Source organism: Phascolarctos cinereus, unplaced genomic scaffold (genome assembly GCF_003287225.1).
Source record: "Phascolarctos cinereus isolate Bilbo 61053 unplaced genomic scaffold, phaCin_HiC Scaffold_5;HRSCAF=322, whole genome shotgun sequence".
NCBI classification, from domain to species: Eukaryota; Metazoa; Chordata; class Mammalia; order Diprotodontia; family Phascolarctidae; genus Phascolarctos; species Phascolarctos cinereus.
In genome coordinates, this window is record NW_027555958.1 from 58472191 (window position 1) to 58495282 (window position 23092).

Here is a 23092-nt window from a genome sequence, read left to right on the forward strand (position 1 = left end):
AACCATTCAGTAAGAGTAATCCATAAATAGAATGTGCAGCTCTTTGGGTCACACAAAATTCTGAACGAAACGAGAATCTAAACGAGATGAAGGTTGGACTATTTTGACAAAGTTATGAAATAATTTATAGTCATCATGAGATGGGGGAGGGAGGGGTCCCAAAATTCTTAGTACAAGTCTAAGCTTAAAGCTGTATTTTCAACCCCAGACTACGTAAGATTGGGCCTGGGAAGAGAAAAGGAGTCTGGGAACCACTGGGAATCTTGGGGAACCCAAGCCAGTTTGTTCTTAGATGGGCAGGGATTGGAAGCCATTGGTACCCAGACAGAGAGTCCCAAGCTGTGGGGTTTGTAAAGGTTATGAAGGAAATCTTTGGACATGGACCTAGGTGTGCCCTCTGGTGGTGGACAAGGAGATTGTTCAGTAGGGACAATAACCCTACCTACTCTAGGGCCAGACGTTTTCAAGAAGAGTAACATTCTGGACCTTATACAAACAAGTTCCAAAGCATGTTCCTGGTTTTGTCCCCCATCTACATACGCCAGAAGGTATCTAAGCGGCACAGTGGATAGGATGTTGGGCTTGGAAGCCAGGAAGAGGCCTGGGTTTAAATGCAGCCTCAGATACTAGCTATGTGACCCTGGGCAAGTCACTTAACCTCTCTGCCTGCCTCAGTTTCCTCAGCTGCAAAAGGAATTATAATAGCACTTACCCTGGAGGGAGAGAGAGAATCTGGAACTTTAAAAAATTGTAATGAATGTTAAAAATAAATTAAAATTTTAAAAATAACAATATCTCCCAGGGATCAAATTAGATATCTGTAAAAAACAGTACCTGTCACATAGTAGGTGCTATATAAATGCTAGCTACTATTACTATTTAATTGATTATATTTTATTATATATAGTTATAGAATTTAATTAATTATTATTAACTAAGAAAACCTGAGCTGAATGTTCCTTCCCTACTTTGGATGAGGTAGTACAGCCACTTATAAAGCAGCCCCACCTGCTTTTTCACCTCTGGGTTACAGGAGCTTGTTAGGCTAGCCTCTATGCCCATGCCCATGGCTTGATGTTATTTCTACTCTTCTATGAGGCCTGAATCCTTGGAGATACTTCCTAATGACTTGGAAGGTTTCCCCAGCCAGGGGGTCATTCAGCCCTTGGAGGAGAGATCAAGTGTAGGACTTAACATATTCTTCTAGGCCAGGGGTTGTTAGCCTTTTGGGTGTCGTGGTCCCTTTGTCAATCTGGTGGAGCCCCACTTCTCAAAATAACATTTATTGCCTTCATATTTGAAAGAAGTACTAAGTTTCAGTTAAAGGTTAGTGAACATAAAGATGTTAAGTTCTTCCAACCCAAATTTATGAAGCCCCTGAAATCTAAGGATCTGAACTCCAGGTTAAAAACCTGTGCTCTAGGGTCCAAACTCTGGGAAAGTCAAAGAAATGTGTAAATGTACTTCCTTCCATCCTTTCTTCCTGTTTGGGGGCCCCGACAGAGAAAAGATAATACAATTTTACCAAAAGGGGAAACTGAGGCATAGAGACAATTAGGAGCCCACTAAAAGTCACAGCTTCCAATGACTAGTTTGGGAGATTCAAAAGATAAGTGAGGGAATCTATAAAAGGAAATTGGACGGGTGGGGGAAGTCTCCAGAAAACATACTATGACAAAAAAAAGCCACATCATAAATAATTTCAGACATGTCAGGTTTATTTACCGGGTGATTTTTCTGGTTTTAAGCCATCCGTGGGTGCTAGGTTGCATTTTGTATCTCTTTGGGGCTTATTATCGCCTTTGGACTGGTCAGGAAAACCTGAGGGTCCTTCCGGATGTAAGAGTTTTGAGATGCGCTCAAGGTCGTCCAAGCTCATCCGTTGGAAACTCTTCCTGTTCTCTTCTTTTAGCTAGCTAAGCTCTTTCTCTACATCTTGTGGGCTAAAATGTTTGGCCAGAATCTGGGTAAGCTGAGGCCACAGGGACTGGGACTGAGACGGAGACTGAGACTGAGACTGGGAAGGCCTCTCGGGGGATGCCTTCTCCAAGGGACGGAGGATCACGTTAAGTGTAGAATTGGGTCCAATACAGTAGTCGGAGAGGCGCTTGTTGTCAGCCAGGACCTGGCCTCTGAAGAGCAGCCGCTGCTGTTTCTCGGGGACGTGGAGCTGTTTCGGCACTAGTTGCTTTAACATAAATACTTTCTCATTCTCTGAGACTTGGAGTAAGCACCTCCAGCCTAAGAGAAGTTTGACGGTTAGCCACATTGTGGTTTAGGGAAGCAGTCACCACTTGCTTAGATGGAGTCAGTTGACATCATACTCTGGAGCAAGGTAAGCCAACAGCCCCAGGCCCTGACAGTCAAAAATGAAAAACAAGCCCAGAGCAACTGAAAGAGGCTGGGCCCACGGCAGAGGAGCTGCTATTGGCTGACCTGCTTTGATGTCACAATCCCCCAGAGGTCTCAGTGTTCCAGGGATGGACATTCAGAGGCCACTCAACAGGGTGATGGTGGTGAGACTGGGGAGGAGTAAACTGCAGTATCTCTCACATCCATCCACTTGAGGCTTCCCACACTCGCAGAAACCACCATAGTTCAGACCCCCATCTCTTCTCTCCTGGTTTATTTTAATAGCCTCTGAAATGGTTTCACTGTATCTGGCTTCCGGCTTTTCTAATGATTCTTTTACACGAATGCCGATAATGTACTGCTCTTTCCTCAAACCCTCAGTAGCTCTTCATTGCCTAGGGAATAGCGCATGGATTCTGATTCTTGGCATTCAAGACCTCTTCACAATTTGACTCCAGTGTTATCTTTTTCAGCCTTATTCCCAACGATTCCCCCTTCGTGTACATTTTATTCTAACCAAATGCTCCATTTTCTGTGACTTTTGCTCCTAAATTCCCCCATGTCTTACACGGCCCTTTCCTCCCCGTCTGACCGATCTTCACCTATAAAATTCCTCTCTTCTTTCAAGACCCAACTCCAGAGTCCTTCCTGCCTTACCACCACCACCCCACCCATTCCCTAGGTTGTAAGCTCTTCCAGAGCAAGATCCATGCCATATGCTTGTATTCCTAAGACCTAGTATAGAACTTTTTTAGATCCACAAGACACCCCTCCTACCCACTAGCCTAATATTCTTCATCAAGATCAAGAGCTGGGAAATCCCACCTTACCTGGCACCTATTCACCCCACCTTACTAAGTGGAAGTGCCAAAATCTCTCTCTCCCTCTCCCTCTCCCTGTCCCTCTTCCTCTCCTTCTCCCTCTCCCTCTCCCTCTCTGATGGGGTATGGTTAATTTGGATTTGACCAATTAGAATTAGCTCTTGAACTGCCATCCTTCTGCTGAAAGCATTAACTTTCTATATTTCATGCTGTCCTCGTTATATGATCTTGACATAATGGAGTCACTTCCCCATGGGAAGAGACAGAGAGTGCATGCTTACCTGTATATATGGCATTTTATCCATGATCTAGAATGAAGGAATGAGCAATGAAACATCTCCTGCATGCCTATCTGCTTGCAGCTTCCCCTAGACACAGGCAGCTCCAAAACAATACATAGCCCCTCCAAATCCCTGGAAGACACCATTGGTTTGTTTAGTTTTGTATAGCTGCTTTTCCTCTAAGTGGTCAAAGGAGCATAGAAAACATATGCTTATTGATAGGTTTTGATTTCCCTTCCCAGCAGGCTGTGGGGATTAAAATTATCCAGCCTACAATAAAAGAGGCTACAGCAGAGCTCTGAGCAGATGGCCCTTCATTAAAGGGTCCATGGTCCCCTTAATGAAGTAAACCTCAGATCTTCCTCACAATCTGAGATGTCCCCTTCTTCTGGGACCTTGTTTTTATAGGGCTTGATACCCAAATATGCAAAAGAGGCATGGTAAAATACAGAATCTCATTGATTGATCAGCCTTGCTCTTAAGGGCCAAAAACGATATATCAGTGGGAAGGGGGAGGGGGTCACAGGTTGAGTGAAGCATGGGGCATCTCCACTGACTAAGTGGTCAGAAGACAGTCATAAGATAATCACCTGTTCATGTTGGACAAGAGAGAAAAGTCCAGAGGTACAAAAATAAATTGGGGGACTTTCCGAAACATCAAGGCATCCCACCCATGCTGGATTTGGACACGAAATTTGAGTAAAACAAAATGGAGATATGTCTGTCAGAATTCTTGTGGTTGTGCGAGTGAGTTTTATAACTGGTAGACAAGTAGTGAACATTATTACATTAAAGTTTGAGGCCTACTATAAGAATCTATCTATCCTTATACGATTTATGAGGGGCAGCTAGGTGGCACAGTGAATAGAGTACCGGCGCTGGAGTCAGGAGGATATGAATTCAAATCTGGCCTCAGACACATAACACTCACTAGCTGTGTGACTCTGGGCAAGTCACTTAACCCCAATTGCCCTCATCAAAAAAAAAGAAAAGAAAAGAAAAGAAAAGAAAAGAAAAGAAAAGAAAAGAAAAGGACTAACAACCTCTATGATTTATGTAAAATATCAAACTGATTGATACTGATTGGAATAGAGTAGGGGTCTAAATGCATTATTTCTCACAAGGGCCAGGTGAAGATGCTATAACTTCAGGCCCAGCTCTTGGATCCTTGTGATGCTGGGCCCTAGACTCGGGACCTCTGTCTGACTGAAGTTCTTGACAACCAGCACTCTTTGGTTGGGTATCCTGTGGCTGGAAGGGACCTCAGCTGCTTCTCACTGTAGCCACTTTGTTATTGACAGAACAGGAGGAAACTGAACAGGAGGCACCAATCAAGAGAACCCAGAAGCTGCCGCGCTACCAAGGCTTGCTTTAAGCCTTTCTGTTCTGTTGTTTCCGGGACCTGAGAGGTGCATACAGTCATCCTGGGTCCATTGGTCTCCTCCATCCTAGGTCTCCTCTATAGACAGAGCCAATAGGGCTTCTGTTAGACTACCAGGGGAACCTGTGGCCTCGAGGCCACTATGGATTCAACTGAAGGGCTGCACTTGAGGACCTAGAGGGCCACATGTGGCCTTGAGGCCACAGGTTTCCCACCTCTGGACTATACTGTTATAACACACACCTAGGCGAGCTACTGGGTCAGAAGTCAGGAAGACCTGAGTTCAAATCCAGCCTCAGACACTTACTAGCTGTGTGACCCTGCACAGGTCACTTTACCTCTGTCTGCTTCTGTTTCCTTATCTGTAAAATGGGGTTAATAATAGCACCTACTTCCCAAAATGATTATGAGGATCAAATGAAATAATATTTGTAAAGTGCTTAGCATAGTACCTGGCATGTAGTAGGTGCCTAATACGTGCTAGCTATTCTTGTTATTAATAGATGTCTATTGAACCGAAAAAGAATACCAATGTGCAGAAAGAAAAAGGCAAAGAGATAGTGAGGGTAAGGAAGGAAAAATAAGGAAGAAGAAAGAAAAGGTAGTATGGAGAAAAGAGAAGGTAGGGAAAGTAGTGGAAGGGAAAGAAGGAAAAATAAGGAAGAAGAAAGAAAAGATAGTATGGAGAAAAGAGAAGGTAGGGAAAGTAGTGGAAGGGAAAGGAAGGAAAAATAAGGAAGAAGAAAGAAAAGATAGTATGGAGAAAAGAGAAGGTAGGGAAAGTAGTGGAAGAGAAAGGAAGGTCCTGGAATGGTCTTGGGTGATGACTCAAGAAAAGGACATGAAGAGAAGGAAGCAGAACAGTCAAGAGACCTGCTCTGAATTCCCCCTTCATGCAGGGCTCGATGCTGGATATGCTGGACAGTGAGTATGTCCCTCTCTGAATAGGTTTATAGATTTAGATCTAGAAAAGATGGGCCTTAGAGGCCATTGGGCACAGCTCTCTGTTGTGAGGAACACAACACGTGAGGAAACTGAGGCTGAGAGTAAAATGACTAGCCCTGAGTCACACAAGTATAATTGTCTGAGGTAGGATTTGAACTCCACTCTTCTTAACTTCAAGGTCATCACTGTATTCATTGCACCACCCAGCTGCCAAAGTCAATTCATTATCAGTATAGTCAATTGCTCAGATGTTCCTTCCATCTCCATCCTGCCTTCACCTAGGAGTTATATGCCATGAGGAAATGCATGCATGGCTTCTTTTAGAGCTCTTCTCCACTGAAGGTATGGTTAGACCCTTTGCTACCAAGTTACCACCAGCTCCCAGTTCACCTTTGACTGTCAAGATTGTGAGCCTTGGCATAAGTATGGCTAGGATAACTTGATTTGAATAATCATACACATTTGTCTCAGAGAGATTCTTTAGGATTTAAAAGATATAATTAGGAAAAAATTAGAGTGCTTCTAAACAAACAAGAAGTAGCTGCTCCAGCAGAAAACACTTCTCCCTGTCTTGAGAGAGAAAAGCTATTAAAATGTAAAGTCACTCTACTGAAGCCTGGTATTGGTGGCTGGGATGTTCTTGGAGACAGAGAATGGCGGCACACTCTCAGAAACCTTTTGTGAGGAAGAGTTCAGCAAAAGAATTACAAAAGGGGGGTAAAAGACTCATGAGATACCTCTTGTTACATACTACAGAGTGGCACAGTGGAAAGCATGCTGGGTTTGGAACCACAGTCCCATATTCTGTGCATTCGAATCCAGTCCCTGCTAATGCTCACCTTTATAACCACGGGCAGTTCACTTGACGTCAAAGGCCAAAGTTTTCATGTGAAAAATGAAAAGAGTTGGTCTAGGTGGCCTCCTAAGATCCCTTTCCAGCTCTAAGTCTGTGTTCCTGTGATGAAGGGAGAACAGTGACTCCTCAGAGGTCCTCCTTCTTTGCACTCAGTGAATAGGAAACCAAGAAAGGTTTATTACAGCATCTTTTCCCCTCTCACGGATAGGCTTGCTTTGCCTATTGGGAGCTGCATGGAGCTATAGGAGTCAGGATGGAGGGATCTGGGATGCCACCTTCTGGAAGCTGGGGAGAGTAAGATGAGGAGCCATAAGATGCCCAGTGCCCCTAGAGCAGCTGGCTGAGGAACTCCAGAAAGCAATTCCCACTGGGAGCCTTGACTACTCCTTCCATTCTCCCTCCGTCCTCTCCCTCTCTTTCTCTCCTCCTCCTTTCCCCCCCATGTGTCTCTCTCTGCTTCCCTCCTCTCTTTCCCTCTCCCCCTCTCTCCCTCCTTCCATTCTCTCTCTCTGTGTGTCCCTCCTCTCTTTCCCCTCCTCTCTCTCTCTCTCTCCCTCCCTCTCTCCCTCTGTTTCTCTGTTTCTCTCTCTCTCTCTCTCTCTCTCTCTCTCTCTCTCTCTCTCTCTCTCTCTCTCTCTCTCTCTCTCCTCTTCTTCCTGCTCTGTGTTTTAACCTTTTCATTTCTTTTTGACTTTCTGCCAGTCTAGCTGACCAATCTCAAAACATGTGGTCACTGAGCTATACTGGAAGTGTCTGCTAATGGCAGCTCCTAGAAAATGCAATGCAGAGAAAACTGGGATCCTGTGTATTTGTATATACTCCTTACACAAGCATTTCTATACTGTTTATTCCTCCTCTGAATAAAATAGATTTTATCCCTAGTGTTATAAATAAAATAGTATTTTTATCCCTAGTATTATAAAGTGCATATTTCCAAAGAGTCAGTCTGGGCATCCTGGGGGAAAGGATAGCAGGCATACATTTTCCCATGCTTGTGAGGTAAGGACTGAGCCAAAGAATAAGAAAATACCCCCCAAATGTCAGGAGAGATTCTCTAGCATGGGGGTTCCATGTGAAAATCCAGATTTACACAATATATAAATGAGAGAGTGATTCTTCACTTTACAACAAGATTTGCTGCTAGAGCTCTTTAAATATCCAGTTCCCTGAGTGTATTTAAAATATGCTTCAATTTACAGAATTGAATTTTACATGGAGCTTGTCAAGAATACATCTATTGCACACAGTTAGGTCCCCTTGCACAGAAGGAGAAGACACAGTCCTTTGTCCTAGGTGAGTTCCCAGCCTGACTAGGGAGACAGCTACATAAATAGTGCAAAACATGTACAAAAAAAATTTAAATGGTTGCAAATTAATGTCATGCAAACTGTACCTCAGACTGAGGAGCTGTGAGAAAAAGCAGGGATGAGACCCAGGTGTAGCTAATCAAGAAAGGCTTCCCTAGGGGGAGAGTTCTGGGAGGGGTTTGGAAGGAGACAAAAGAGGGGCAGGAGGGAGAGGGAAGGTGCCTGGGATGTCATTACCTGGCTGTGAGCCTTTCAAAAAGAGCCACAGGGGGCAGGAAGCCAGAGGAAGTACAGAACAAAGGGGAGGGGAGAAGGAAGAGAGGAAGCAGCCACAAAGGAGGGGAAGGAGGAAAAGAAAGGAAAGCTCGAATCGTAAATGTTATTCCCTTTCCTAGTACTTGAAAGTCTACAGGACTGGCAGTTTTGGACTTCCTGCATTAGCCAGAAAAGGAAACAGAGATGCTTATCTTGGCAGCACTGTGAGCAGAGATGGCAGATGCCCCTCTGTGCCAGCACAACAATCCTTTCTGTGGAACTGTGCCCTGAGAAATCACCCTTGCCTGCCCTGAACCTCTTAATGAAGCTATGCTGGGGAATGTGTGGTCTCGGCACAGTTATTGCATTTGGAGCACAGAATAACAATTCATAATTTTTTTAATTTAAAATTTTCCCATGAAATTGCTTGTCTTAATTATGCAATTAACATGAGAAAATGCAATTGCATAATCAGGACACGTAATTAGACAAAGATTGCAGTAATTAGGGGGTGAAGATTGGTAGGAATGGGGGGGTCAGTGACAGGGGGAGAGGAGGGAGGCTTTGTAGGAGGGTAGATTGCCCCCACTATGGGCTTTGGGTCCCCTACTTTGAGGAAGAGGAAATTCAATTAAGCTAGTTTGGAAACAACAAAATGGTAAGGCAGGTGGGGAAAGCAAGGAGTGCTGTGAAATCACTGCAGCTTCCCTTCCTTCTCCTTCAAAGCCTAGCTCAAAACCTTCCATGAAGCCTTCCCTGATTAACTCCACCTGGTTCTAATCAGGTCATTGCCCTCATATCCCTCCCGGACACTTTTGAAGCCCAGAGCAGTATCCCAAATGGATTGATGGGGGTAATGAGGAAACAGAGACCTGGAATAACTCAATGAGTTAGGTCCCTGGCCAGCTAGTTAGAGGCTAGGAGCTTCTAGCCCTTGACCTCTAACCATACAGTTTCCTGGAGGCCACTGCTACTGGAAAGGGGTGTATCAGCGTTAAGTAGCTCAAGGCACAAAGGCCCTGAAAGGCAGACATCAGAGTCTGGCCAATTCCCAGGCTAGTAGGTGAAACTCCACCAAAGACTCTTGCCCTTCCTAGTCCTTTCTCACCTGGAAAGATGTATTGGGCTCCCCCTAGGGCAACCCTGGGGTGCATTCTGGACTATCAGCAGACCTCCCACCACCTACCCCCAATCCCATCCCCACCCCAACCAGTGAAAAAAGTACCCTGCATTATACAAGTGAAGTGACTAAGCTATCCATACCCTTTGACTCAAGAGATTCTACTGTTAGGCATATGCCCTGATGAGGTCATTGACCAAAAAAAAAGGTTCCATGTACTAAAATTTATAGCAACTCTTTGTGGCAGCAAAAATTAAGTTCTCAGAAAAGTCTTTGGCACTGTCAAACGATTTAGCATCAGAAATGGCTATGATTATATCAGTAGAAATGACATTAAAGATTCATTACAATTTGCTTTGCTGCTGTAGCCTAAGGGTCATGGGACCTTTCCATTTGACTTAGACCGGAAACCTTCCCCCATTAGAAGGGGAACTCTTTGAGAGAACAGACTTCTCTGCTGTTCTAGTTGTATCCCTGATGCTTAGTACAGTGCTTTACACACAGTAGGAGCATAATAAATACCTTTTCATTCATTCATCCAAAAAACTGGAAACAAAGTAGGGACCCACTGATTAGGGAATGGCTAAAGAAATTGTGGTATACACATGTAAAGGAATATTACTGTCCTGTAAGAAACAAAGAGCATGATAACTACAGAGAAGTACAGAAAGACATATAAACTGATGCAAAGTAAAATAACCAAGCCAGGAAAACAGTGCACACAATGACTACAGTGACATAAATAGAAAGAACAACCACCACAAATCTAACTGTTGTAAAAATATAATCAAGATTGTCACCAAACAAAAGAGAAGACATTTCTCCTGATTCTTCAACAAGGAGGGAGTTCATGGGTATAGACCATTGAATATGACAGCAGATTTTTTTCAATGAGTTGATTGCTTTCGCTAGATTTTTTTTCTTTTCCTCTTTTAAGAAAAAATGTCATAAATGACAGGCTCTCTGGTAGGAGAGAGATGAAGTAACAAAAGGGGAAATGTAGGTGATGTAAAAGCCAAAAGATGTAATACATTTTTAAACAGAAAAAAGAGGAAAAATGTCCACGAAGATGAAGCCCCAAATCCCTTCCACAGGGGGTTTCTTTCTAGTCTCCCAGCAATGGAGATGTTTAAACAGAAGATCATAATTAACAAAAGGGCATGTTAATCAGGATAATAATTGAATGAATGAAAAATGCATTTATCAAGCCCTATGTGCCAAGCATTGTGCTCACGGTTGAGAATACAAATACAAAAGTAAAAACAATCACTACCTTCAAGAAGCTCCTCACGGAGGCAACACATAGAGGGGTGCAGTGATCACCAAGGGGAGCTTTAATCAGAAAAATTACAGGGATGATGAGTGGGGTCATAGCGGAATAGATTGACACCTCCCATCCAGGAACAACGTCAGAGTTATTTAATCAGGGGTTCTAGAACTGGAAGGTGTGGTAGTGGTATGCTCCACAAGGCAGTTAGCTAGGTTAAGGTGGATGACCAGGAATAGAGAGTAAAGTGAGGTATAGCTGGGCTTGGCCTGAAATGGTAGAAAAGATGATGTAGTCATTTATGAAGGTAGGAGGGAGCAGGCCTTGATGAAGGGAATTTCCTCCCCAGGAGTTTCCTGTACCAGTGAAATCACAGGTTTGGTCCCTAAAACTATGACTTTTGTTTTTATTAATAACAATTTAAAATTATATTTCATTAAAATATTTTATTTCTATTTATCATTTTATAAATTTTTATTTAGAAATAGGAATGTTATTAGTAAGAATTCACGATTATTAGGTGAGAGCACTGGGTGTGAAGTCAATAAGCCTTGAATTCATATCAGACCTCAAACACTAACTAGCTGTGTGACCCTGGGCAAGTCATTAACCTCTCTGTCTGCCTCAGTTTCCTCATCTGTGAAATGGGAATCGTAGTAGCACCCACCGCCCTGAGAAAAAAATGAAATAATATAAAGCTCTTGTGTACTTCAAAGCGCTATCAAACAATTATTTAAATGCTATTTATTATTCTAAATGATTACAGAATCACAAAAATGGAAGAGCTGGAAGGGACCACGGAGGGGAAAGCATGATGATGCAGAAGGGACTTAGCTAAACCGAGGAGAGAGAATACATGGCCTTGAAAATTCCTCTCCAGTCTGTAATTTAATGATCCTTTTTCACTGATGCTAGCCTAGCATCAGGGCAGTTAGGCCGTGAGATGAATAGAGCTCATTGTGCCTGGAGTCAGGAGGACTTGAGTTCAAATCAGGCCTAAGGCACTTACTAGCTGGGTGACCCTAGACAAGTCACTTAATCCTGTTTGCCTCAGTTTCCTCATCTGTAAAATGAGCTGAAGAAGGAAACGGCAAACCACTCCAACATCTTTGCCAAGAAAACCCAGATGGGATCATGAAGAGTTGGAGACACTGAACAATAACAATAAACACGCAGCATAACTGATCCATAAGGAAATCTGTAAGGACCTCCCCCATGCCCCCACTGCCAACATCCCTGGGCAAGGTGATTGCAAAGATCTCCTTTCCTTAATTCCACTGAGGCAGGTTGGGGTTAAGAAAGGTTCACGGGATTTAAAAAGGAAATATAAAAATCAGAATTTAGAGTTATTGAATTGTCGAGTTACAAAGAATCGAAGATCTCCTACATCCAACCCAGTCTCTAGGGCCCTATTCTCATTCCTCACCGAGTGGGAAGAAGTCAGAAGGATTCTTCCCTTAGGTGAAGTTCAACCTCCTTTCTCTTCTGGAGGATTGGCTGACCAATCCAGTCAAATCTGAAAAATGTTTGTTCAGCATATACTGGGTTCAAGAGACTGTGATAGGCCCTGGGGACACAAAAATGAGATAAAATCCAACCAAACCGAAAAGTTTCTACCCTCAGGGAGCTTATTTTAGAGTGAGACACAGAATAAAAACAGAGAAGTGGATTGGCCATAATGTGAAAAAGGAGAAAGCACAAATAGGGGGATATTTGGAAGATTGGAAGGGGCCTGAGACAAACTTGAAGAAAGTGGGGACTTCCCAAGAGGAGGTGAGGAGACAGAATTCCAGGCAGGCACTAGACCTTGTGCAAAAACAGAGGATGGAATACTGAGTTCAATGAATGGCAAAGGCCAGTTTGACTAGAATGGAGAACATTGGGAGGTAACTTAGGGTAAACTGGGAAAGGTAGGCCGGAGCTACATTATGAAGGAGTTCAAGTGATGAGTTGTTATTCAGCCATGTCCAACCATCCATGACCCCATTTGGGGTTTTCTTGACAAAGATATTGAAGTGGTTTGCCATTTCCTTCTGCAGCTCAGTTTTACAGATGAGGAAACTGAGGTAAACATGGTCAAGTGACTTGCCCAGGGTCACACAGCTAGTAAGTGTCTGAGGCCAGATTTGAACTCAGGAAGACGAGTCTTCCTGACTCCTGGCCTGATGTTCTATGTCCTATGACGCTACCTAGCTGCCCCATGACAAGTTGGGGAGTTCATGTTTTATCGTGGAAGTAATAGGGAGCTATGAAGGTTTTTGAGCAGAGGAGTGTCCTGGTCAGACTTAAGTTTCAGAAAAAAACTGCTTTGTCATCTCTGTGAAGCAGGATTAAAGAAGAAAGATCTTGGAAGCTGGGAATTCAGTTACTATCTGTTGACTTGTATCTGAACTTTGTTTTCATTTTTTGAAGGGAAGAGGTATTGTTATTTGTTGCTTTTCAAAGAGGACCAAAGACATCACAGGGCGATGTCTTGGCTTATGGGTGAATTGGATTTAAGTGGGGCAGAGTTGCACAAATTCACCAGCCTCACTCTCTCTTCCTGAGTCACCAAAGTCCAAAAGTCAGGACAATTGGTGGTGGCCTAGGATGCAGTGGATGACCTTGGCATCTTCAGTGTCTGACCAAGCTCTAAGGACTCCACAGTGCCCACTTCAGCTGCCTTCGTAGCCTTGGGACAAATTGTTCCCATCCGCCACTGGGGAAGTCTTCCCATGCTGGGAGTAGACATCCCCTAACTCATGAATAGATTTGAGGCCCCTTGGTTACCCCCAACCTGGTTTAGCCCATCTGCCATGACAGTTTTACTGGGGTGTGGCTGCTGTGCATGCCACAGCTTCTTGTAGCCCCAGGTGGGAGTTGGGTGAAAGGTAGACACTGAAGGTGGAGGAGCAGCCCTGAAAAGGGTTCAGCAAGCCCTCACACTGGAGGTGCTAGTCCCTGAGCACCCTGTATACCCAAAGGGAGGAGATATATTGGAAATTAAGGCGATAGAAAAACAAATATTTGAATATATATATAAATGAATGTATTTATATATTTATGAATATTCAATAATTTGCACCAGTACTTTGTACCTTCCTTTCCCTTCCCTCACCCTATGATCTAATTCCCCACCAAGGGGCACACCCCGCAGTTTGGAACCATCTTCTCTAAATCATCTGAGGGGTAGGAGCAAGAAAAGGAAGATGCCTACACATGGTTGCACATATAGTACCAGAAATCCACTGCCTCCTCCCTCCCCTTCTCCTCCTTCTCCTAATATCACCCACCAAAGTCCTATTTCATGGGGCGAGTGGGTAGGGGTGATTACCTAACCCTACATTAAAAGACTGACTTTTTGGGGTAGCTAGATGGCGCAGTGGATACAGCACCAGCCCTGGAGTCAGGAGGACCTGAGTTCAAATCTGGCCTTACACACTTGATACTTCCCAGCTGTGTGACCCTGGGCAAGTCACTTAACCCCATTGCCTAGCCCCCCCCCCAAAAGACTGACTTTGGATAGATGAGAAGAACATTTCACACTTGTCCCTGTTTTTCCCCCACCCACCTCCTTAGAGTTTGAAGCTATATTCAGGGTGGGTATCTGGGGAATAGAATTCAAAGCTCTACCCAATATTTTCTTTATGGTATCACACATTCCTTAAAAATACAGCAGTAGTGAGGTGAGTGGAGAATCTCAGTGAAAATCCTCACTCTGCCACTTATTATGTGTGCGTGACTTGGGCAAATCACTTATCCTCTGAGGGCCTTAGTTTATGCCTCTGTAAAATGGCTGGGGGAGGGGGGATGTAGACTAAATCTAGATCTCTCAAAAACCTTTCCAGCTCTAAGTACTACCAACACAGAATCTCTACCATTAGTAGAAGTTTCATCCCTTCCTCCCAGACGGAGGCCCAGATTTCGGATGAGTGCCCCTTTCTAGGAAGGTTTTCTAATCAGAACAAGGAGGGAGGTAATACAGAGTAGCTTGGCAGACCCTCCCCAGCCAAAGAGAAATGGAGGGGGCTTGTGGGCAGTCTGTACTGTTAGCTGCTCTCCTGGATGGTTTATGACCGATCCCTAGGGCAGCATGAAAGACTCAGCAAAGAGATAATTTATGAGTCCTGCCCACCCTGGCTTACGGTTCAAGGTGATTACCCCCTTAATAATGTCAACTGGCTTTGGAAGGAGGAGGGCTGAGAACTGCAGAGGAGAAGAGAAGGGGGGAGAACATGGAGGGGGGAAGGAAGGGAGCAAAAAGCATCCCAAAGAAAGGGGACTATGGAGAAGAGAGAAGGAGCGAGGGAGGGGAGGACGGAGAGAACCAGAGAAGTACAGAAAGATAGACATAGATACAGAAAAGACACAAGGATAGAGAGAGCTAGAGACAGAGAGAGAGGAAGAAATTTAAAAAGAGAGTACCTAGGGAAGACAAGGAGGAGAAATAAAGGAAGATTATATCAGTTAAAGATAGGAGGAAGAAAAAAAGAGGATAAAATCAGGAAATACTGAAGGAAGTCTTGGGAAAGAGCCCAGGAGGTGGAGTTAAATTTTGTAAACAAATACTCTATTAAGTAGGTATTTTCTTAGATCCCACTTCCTAGAGGAGAGGAACCCATTTATCTTCTTAAGCATCAGGCCCAGAGGGAAAACAGACAGACAAAAGGCTAGGTGAGGCCCAGGGAATCAGTTCCAATGAAGGGCTTCGAAGCTAGGTGCACTGATGCTCAGTCCCAGACTATTTCCCCTGCTTCACACTGGGTATTGGGTCTGTAATAGCCATGGAACCTTCCTGTCCCTCTCTGCATCATAAAGAATCTCAGAGTTGGAAAGGACCTCGTATCTGAACAGGAATCTCCTCTACAGCCCTGTCCAATTCCCGCCCCCCGCCCCCACAAAGAGTCATCCAGGTCCAGCTAGAAGACCTGTAGAGATGGGGAATTCACTGTTTCTTGAAGTAGCCCCCAATTTCCCTATTTTGAATCAAAATCTGCTTTTCCGCTGTTTATTTTCCTCATCCTGCCCTGTGGGACCTAGCAGAACACGTCTGGACAGTTTTCAACATGATTCTTCTAAATCAGGGGTGTCCTAAATCTTCTTTTCCCCAGGTTAAACATTCCCAGTTCCTTCCATCTATCCTTATAGAACACCTCCGGGTCTCTCACCATTCTGCTCATTTCCTCTGGAAAGGGATAAAAAGCCCTGGGCTTGTAGACAGAATTACTGGTTAAGTAACTTAATAACTTGCTCAGCGGCACAGAGATATGCACACACACATGAGTGCAAACTCTAGTGCACCCTGCAAGCCTGAGCACTTAGGTCCCAGAGATGTTAAATATTGGAAGTAAAGTCAGGAGTCCCTCCCTCCTGGAAATTGCAGGGACCTTGAGAAACTCTTCCATTTTCTTGCTGCGTGAGTGGGTATGACCACTAGGTGTCACTGGTGGATCTCTCTCCATGGTGGATTCAACTAGAAGCTTGTCGTTTCCTCGGCCCATAGACCCGGCCACTCTCCCAGATGAACAAGACTGGTCAGATGATAGCCCAGCCTAGAATCCTGTTCTTACACTGATCTCTTATCTTCCATTCCTCTATTTTGTGAAGGCATGAAGGCTCTTTTTTTTACCCCCCAAACACTTTTTTAGTCCAATAGTTTCCTAACCTGGTGTGACTGTAAAGAATGTTGTTCCATTTTGTTTTAACAAGAAGAGAGGCTGTAGGGCATAGGGGGATAGGGAGCTCAGATTGAAGCTGGGAAGACCTGAGTTCAAGTCTCACCTCTGAGACATACTAGCTCAGTGACCTTGAGCGAGTCAATCAATCTCTTTGGCTCTAGGCAAGAGAAGGTGTCGGGGATTTGGGGAAGGGAGGGAAGAAGGCAAGAAGGGGCCACTGAGAGAAAAGGGAGTGGCCAGCACAAAGTTCAAGGAATGTAGGGGCAGGGAACAGAATAGCCAGAAAAGGATGAGGAACACACAGGCTGGGGCAAAGGACTCCTCTCTTGCCACAGAAGGTCTCAAGCCAAGCCTTGATCCTGAAGTGATGGTGGTCTCTCCTTGCATCCTCATTCTTTTGCTTTCACTTGGAGAGGGTTTTTTTTTTTTTGGTGGGGGGTGAGAGGCCTTGGAGCCCCAAGGGACAGGAGAGAAGAGAGCACAGTACTGTACGGAAAAGTTAACATAGGCATTTTTTTAATTGCAGATTTCTTTCATAGTGCTCTATTTACATAAAGCAAGAACTGCCTATATTAAAAGGTAAACACATCAGTGGCAGCCCATAAGCTATAATAGTTTTAGGTATGTCAACCCACAGAGTATCTTGAATGCTAGGTAGGCATTCTCTGGAAAACCTTCCTTATGAGTTGGAGGATATTCCAAAGGGGTGCTATTAGTGATAAAGGAAGGATCTCTTGGTGAGGGAGTGTGGATGTATACATAAAGGAATAAAATAATATAAAAACAAGAGAACAATTTAAAATTTTTTTTAAATGATTAGAACTATGCAAAAGTGAAATGGTCTACTTCAGGAGATAGTGGGATCCCCCCCTTGCTAAAGCTTATAAAAAGTGGGGTTATAATCTAGAAGGGATTCTTGTTCATGTATAGATAGGACTAAGTTGGCTCTGAGGTTCTGTGGCTAATATTCCTAGAAGCTTCCACTTAATTACTTGAGGGCATCATTTCTTGTCCTGTAAAAGTAGCCAAAGTAACCAGGACTGACTGACTGACTGACTGACTGAGATCAGGCAATGTCTTCCCAGCAGCCAGGCATACTCTGGTCTTGCCATGTTAATAGGCCAGCCTTGTAAGGTCTGGAGCTCTGGAGGGGTTGGATTTTTAGAGTAAGAAGCAATAGGGGATGGAGGGGTGGTTAGGGAGGGGGAAGATCTTCCAGTTTGAATTGGTTAGCCAGCCACCGCTAGTCATTCCTTCCACTCAACAGTATACTGAGAAATGTTTAATAACTGGCTCTCCTATGCCCCCAACGATTTTAAGTTTAATCTGAAGATTGACATTTTCTCAATCATTTTCTTAAGTCTAGAACAATCAACGAAACTATCACTCAAGCCCTGATTTGTAGGATTTACTGATTTCTGAGGTATAATGACTCACACTGAAAATTTAACAATCAGATCTCGAGTTGATTTAAACTGGTTCTAACACATCCCTGTGACTTCTGCCAAGGGTAGACTCTTTCATGGCAGTCCAACCCTAATCCATAGGGAGGACAGAGAGGAGAGACAGACTGGGTATTTGCATCCAGAGAGGTACATTCAACATAACCCTTCCCATCTCCAGAATGACCTTGCTCTAGATGTTATCTCTTCTCTCTTAAGTATTAAGCATCCTCCCTCCATCTCTCTCTCTCTCTCTCTCTCTCTCTCTCTCTCTCTCTCTCTCTCTGTCTCTCTCTCTCTCTCCCCTTCCCTTTTCTCTCTCTGCTTACTTCTTTCCATATGCCAATAGGCCAACAAATATATTCAGGTCTTCCTACCTTGTGGATTTATCAATTGCCTCCTTGAACCAGGCATTGTGCTAGGCTCTGGGAATACAAAGGAAAAAGTATAAATGATCTATGGCCTCAAAGAGCTTACAGTCTAGTCAAGGGAGACAATGTGTACATATCTAGGTATATACAAACTAGATCCTCAAAAAAGCCTTCTTATACTTGTCTCTTATATTCCACCCAGGTGTCTCTCTCTTTCCATCCTATTGTCTTCCTTCTGGCACATTCCAGGAACCTTCTAGGTATGGGGAATTGGAGGAGAAGGCTCAAATAGCTCTATGCTGTGACAGCCTTAAAGTTAGCCCCTCTCAAATCCATCTCTATAGCCCTGATGGAGAATTCAGCAGAGCTCCAAAGTCCCATATCTCTAACTGCCCACAGGGCATCTCTACCTTGTTGTTCCATGACTACCAGAAACTCAACATAACCCACATTCATTCAACTCATTATCTTCTTTGACAAATTTGCTCTGTCTGCTAGCATCCTTATTTCTATCAAGGTTGCTCTTCCCATAGTGGATTATTCTGGGGAAATGAAATCAGAGAGGGAGATGCATCCCCGAATCTAGGAACAAAGTTAGCAAATGCAAAGTTGGAAAAGTAGAAATTCAAACAAACTAAGATTTGCTCTTTATGGGAGTCCTTCTCAGAAGCAGGCAATGCCACCCTATCATCTGGAGAGAGCTCACTGATAAGATTTGGCTGCCTCCCCAAATATCAACAAGAAGAAGTCATTCTAAAGTACCGCTAATGAAAGATAAACTATAATCCTGGGAAATTTGACATATCATCAAGATATGGTGAAATGAAGACAGGTGTCTGTCTTGATGACAGATGTAAGAAAGGGTGGATCCTTGATTATAAGCACCTTGAGGACATGTCTACTAAACCTTGTCTTTTTCCCAGCACTATGTTCTACATCTATAGGTCAGAAGATCATAGATCAGGGCAGCAGGTGGTACGGTGGATAGAGTACTGGCGCTGAAGTCAAGTGGACCTGAGCTCAAATCTGGCCTTAGATCAAACACTTGACACTTACTAGCTATGTGACCCTGGGCAAGTCACTTAACCCCAATTGCCCCCCAGAAAAATTATAGAAGCAGCTGGGTGTCAAAGTGAATTGGACATTGGATTGAATCAGGAAAACTTGATTTCGATTCTAGCCTCAGATATTTACTAGCTGGGCAACCCTTTGCAGGTCACTTAACCATACTTAACTTCTGTCTGCCTCAGTTTCCTTGACTATAAAATTGGGATTAATAATAGCACCCACCTCATAGAGTTGTTGTAAGGATCAAATGAAGTAATATAGTAGGTGTATAGTAGGTGCTTAATAAATACTTGTCCCTACTCCCTCTTTTTCATCAATTTAGAGCTGGAAGAGAATGTCATAACCCTTCCAATCCAACCTCATTTTACAGATAAAGGAACTGAAACTCAGAGATTTTCAGGCCTGAAATAATTCAATTAGAAAGTAGCAAAGCTGAGATTTGAACCTAGGTCCTGGGTCTAAATCCACTGCTCTTTCCACCAATCACATCACATCTCAAAAAGGTTGTCTGCATGTTTGTTTTATTATACAGTCTACATCAAGTATAGAAAGGGGGAATTGGAGAGAAAGAATGGGATGTCAAAATTTATCTGAAATACTATCTCTTATGGGTGTGAATATAGCAGAGAAGGGAAAATGCCCTAGAATCTACCAAAGCTTCATGAAATAATTCATAACAATAATAATAAAAATGAGCATTTAGGTAGCACTTTACAAATATTATCTCTTTTCATCCTCATTACCACCTTGGCAGGTAGGTACCACTATTATCCCCATTTTACAGATGAATAAATTGAGGCAGAGGTTAAGTGACTTGCCCAGGATCACACAGCCAGTAAGTACCTAAAGCTGGATTTGAACTCAGATCTTCCTAACTCCAGGTCTAGCACTCTGCCTATGGTCAGATCTGTACTTAGGGAAAATCATTTTGATAGCTGCTTGGACAGACTATGCTAGGGAGACATTTAAAGCAGGTAGACCAATTAGGAGGCTGCTAGCATAAAGACCTGAATTCAAATCCAGCCTCAGACACCCACTAACCTGTTTACCTTAGTTTCCTACCTGTAAAATGAGCTAGAGAAGGAAATGGCAAGCCATTCCCAGTATCTCTCCCAAGAAAAACCACAAAATTGGTGTTATAAAGAGTTGGTCACAAGTCTAAATAACAAAATACCAATTAGAAGGTTGTTGCAATAACCTAGTCAAAAAGTGATAAGCATCTAAGTGGTGTCTAGGAGAAAAGAGCCCGAGAGATTGAAAAAATGGTGGCACCTTCATCAGAAACAGGGAGTTTGGAGAAGGGGTGAGTTTGGGAGGGGGACTATTTTAGACATGTTTAGTAGTATGAGGTGTCTCTGGGATATCATGTTTGAAATGTCCAATAGGTAGTTGGCGATGTGGGGCTAAAGCTTAAGAGAGAGATGGGCTAGGAAATATATATCTGCATAGAGATGATAATTAAACCCATGAGAGCTGATGAAAACAACAGGGGAGTGGTTATAAAGAAAGACAAGAATGTCTTAAAGGCTTGGAACCCCCTCCCCCTCTCACTTCAGGGTGTGATCTGGATAAGAAGCTAGCAAAAGAGACCGAGAAGGGAAGGGCAAGAAGAGAAGAGAAAAAATAGAGTGTGATGGTATAAAATTCAGAGAGGAAAAAAGTGTCCAAATGGAGAGGGTGGTCCAAGGTTTTCAGTGCAGTAGAGGTCAAAGAAGAGTGAGGTCTGAGAAAATCCCATGACATTGAGCAATTAGGAGATTGGTAGTTAAATAATAAGCTCCAAAGCCTGATTACAAAAGTCTGAGGACTGAGGAGAGAGGAGGTAGAGACTATGAGTGTGGAAAGCTTGTTTTAGGGCTTTGGCTGAAGAGAAGAGAACTACAGAGGGTCCCAAGGGTCTCAGTGAAGCTTTAAACTACTAAGGCTATTAAGTCTCTTGGGAGGAGCTCAGTAGCTTGAGGGAATGGCAGGAAGTAGTGAAACTCAAGTCATATTTAAAGAGAGTAGGGAAAGATCTGGCCAAAAATTAGAGTTAAAGATTGGCTGGGGGCAGGGGTGATTGAGAGAGATATCAGATGGAGAAGATGGGAGGCGATGAAGCCAAGGGTTACGTGTACAAGTGTTGGCCTTAGCAAGGACAGTAGTATCTAATTATTAGATACTGGGAGAAAGACAGTACATATGTTAAAAAGCATCCCATGAAAGATGCAAGTGAGAGAACTTTGTTTATCAATAATGTTCAAATTTACTTTGGGACACATTCTAAATTAAGCCTATGTGCCAGCTGCCTACCTTATGTGAAGCTAGGGGAGAGTTTGTTTTGGGGGATGGTGTAGGGAGCAGAACAAGGAGAGAAAGAAGGATTCCATGTAAGTGGTGCTGGTTTTGCTTTCTGAGATTTGAGACACAAGATGCGTTCTTTCTCATTGCAAGAACCTAAAGGTCTCAGCTTCTAGGGGAAATCTCTTTGTAAGGATAAACCATCATGGAGGAAAAAGAGGCAGAGTATGAATGATAGGGTGGAGAGAAAAGAAGTGCTTTTCCATTCCAATCCAACAACTATCTATTTAGCACCTACTATGTGCAAGTCATTGTGATAAATGCCAGAACACAAAGACAAAAATGAAAACAGTAGTCCTGCCCTCGAAGAGCTTACATTTTACTGGTTTCCTTTGCAACTGAAACGGGAAAGTAAAAACAAGAATCAGGCTCTCTCAAGGGTAAGTTTCCTAGCCAGAGGCAAACTATAAGCCAGGGGTGGGAAACCTGCAGCCCCAAGACCACATGTGGCCTTCTAGGTCCTTGGATGCAGCCTTTTGACTGAGTCCAAGTTTTACAGAACAAATCCTTTTATTACGGGGATTTGTTCTGTGAAGTTTGGATTCAGTCAAAGGGGCCGCACTTGAGGACCTAGAGGGCTACATGTGGCCTTGAGGCCATAGGTTCCCCATGCCTGCCATAACCTATAGAGTCCAAAGTATAAAGTTCCCCCAGAATCCCCCAGGCCTAGCCAGATAATAGCCTCATCTGTTAGAAAGAAGTGGAAGCTATACCTAATGAGGGGAGCAAAACATACAGGGATATTGGGGTTCAGGTCCAGAGAGTCTACGGGATGATGAGTTAATCAATTAGCATGCCCTTTCCAACAGTACTATTGGATTGATTTTGGTACCAAGAGCAAGAGGTGGTGGCAGTGGCCCAGTGTTTGGCAAGGTAGATGGTAAGATGGCCTGGCTGGACTGGCTGTGATGTAATCCATGGTCTTATCTGGGGTCAGCTAGGGATAGGGGACAGACTTTGCCCTCATTCAGTGACTGATCAGGATGGGTTGGCCCCGGGGCAAGGAGTTCCAAAGCTGAGCAGATTACTTTCCCCAGGGACTGGAGACATGGTTTCTGGAGGTCTTGTCTAGAAGCAGGCACTGTTCCAGGTGGAAAGAAGAACTCTGGCTGGGAAGGATTTAGGTTACAATCCAAGGGATGAGTTAATAGACAAAGGCTGCTAGCTACAGGAACAAGTTTTTCCAATAACTCTAGGCTATATTGGCTCCCTCAGAATCATTAGGAATGAATACCCCCACCTCATGGGGAAATGACAGCTGTCTTCAAGCACTTAAAAAATTGTCCTACAGAAGAGGGATCAGACTTTTGTTCTGTTTGGCCCCCGAGGAGAGAACCGCAGGAAGAAGCCCCAAAAGGCTAGTTAGGCTTGGTGTCAGGAAAACTTTGCTGACGGCGAGAGCTAGCCCAAAGTGAAATAGGCATCCTCGGGACATCCCAAGGTAGGGGGAATCTTCAGGCAGAGGCAGCTTGGCAAGAATGTTGTCATGAAGACTTGTTCTGAGTGGGAATTGGACCAGACATCTCCTTCCCACCTGGAGATTCTCCATGATTCACTAGGGAGGCCACCAGGAGCCAGGGAGATAACCATGGTGACCTTTTACCTGAGGTTTCTGTGGGCCTCCAGTTC

General features: G+C 43.8%; 1 protein-coding gene across 1 annotated transcript; it reads right to left on the bottom strand.

Moving 5' to 3' along the window:
- Positions 1-1697: 1697 nt before the first annotated feature.
- UBL4B (ubiquitin like 4B) lies at positions 1698-2389 on the bottom strand. Its single transcript, XM_021001146.2, is given in 1 exon segment — positions 1698-2389. A coding segment is annotated over 1 exon segment (552 nt). The 5' UTR covers positions 2270-2389; the 3' UTR covers positions 1698-1717.
- Positions 2390-23092: the final 20703 nt, after the last annotated feature.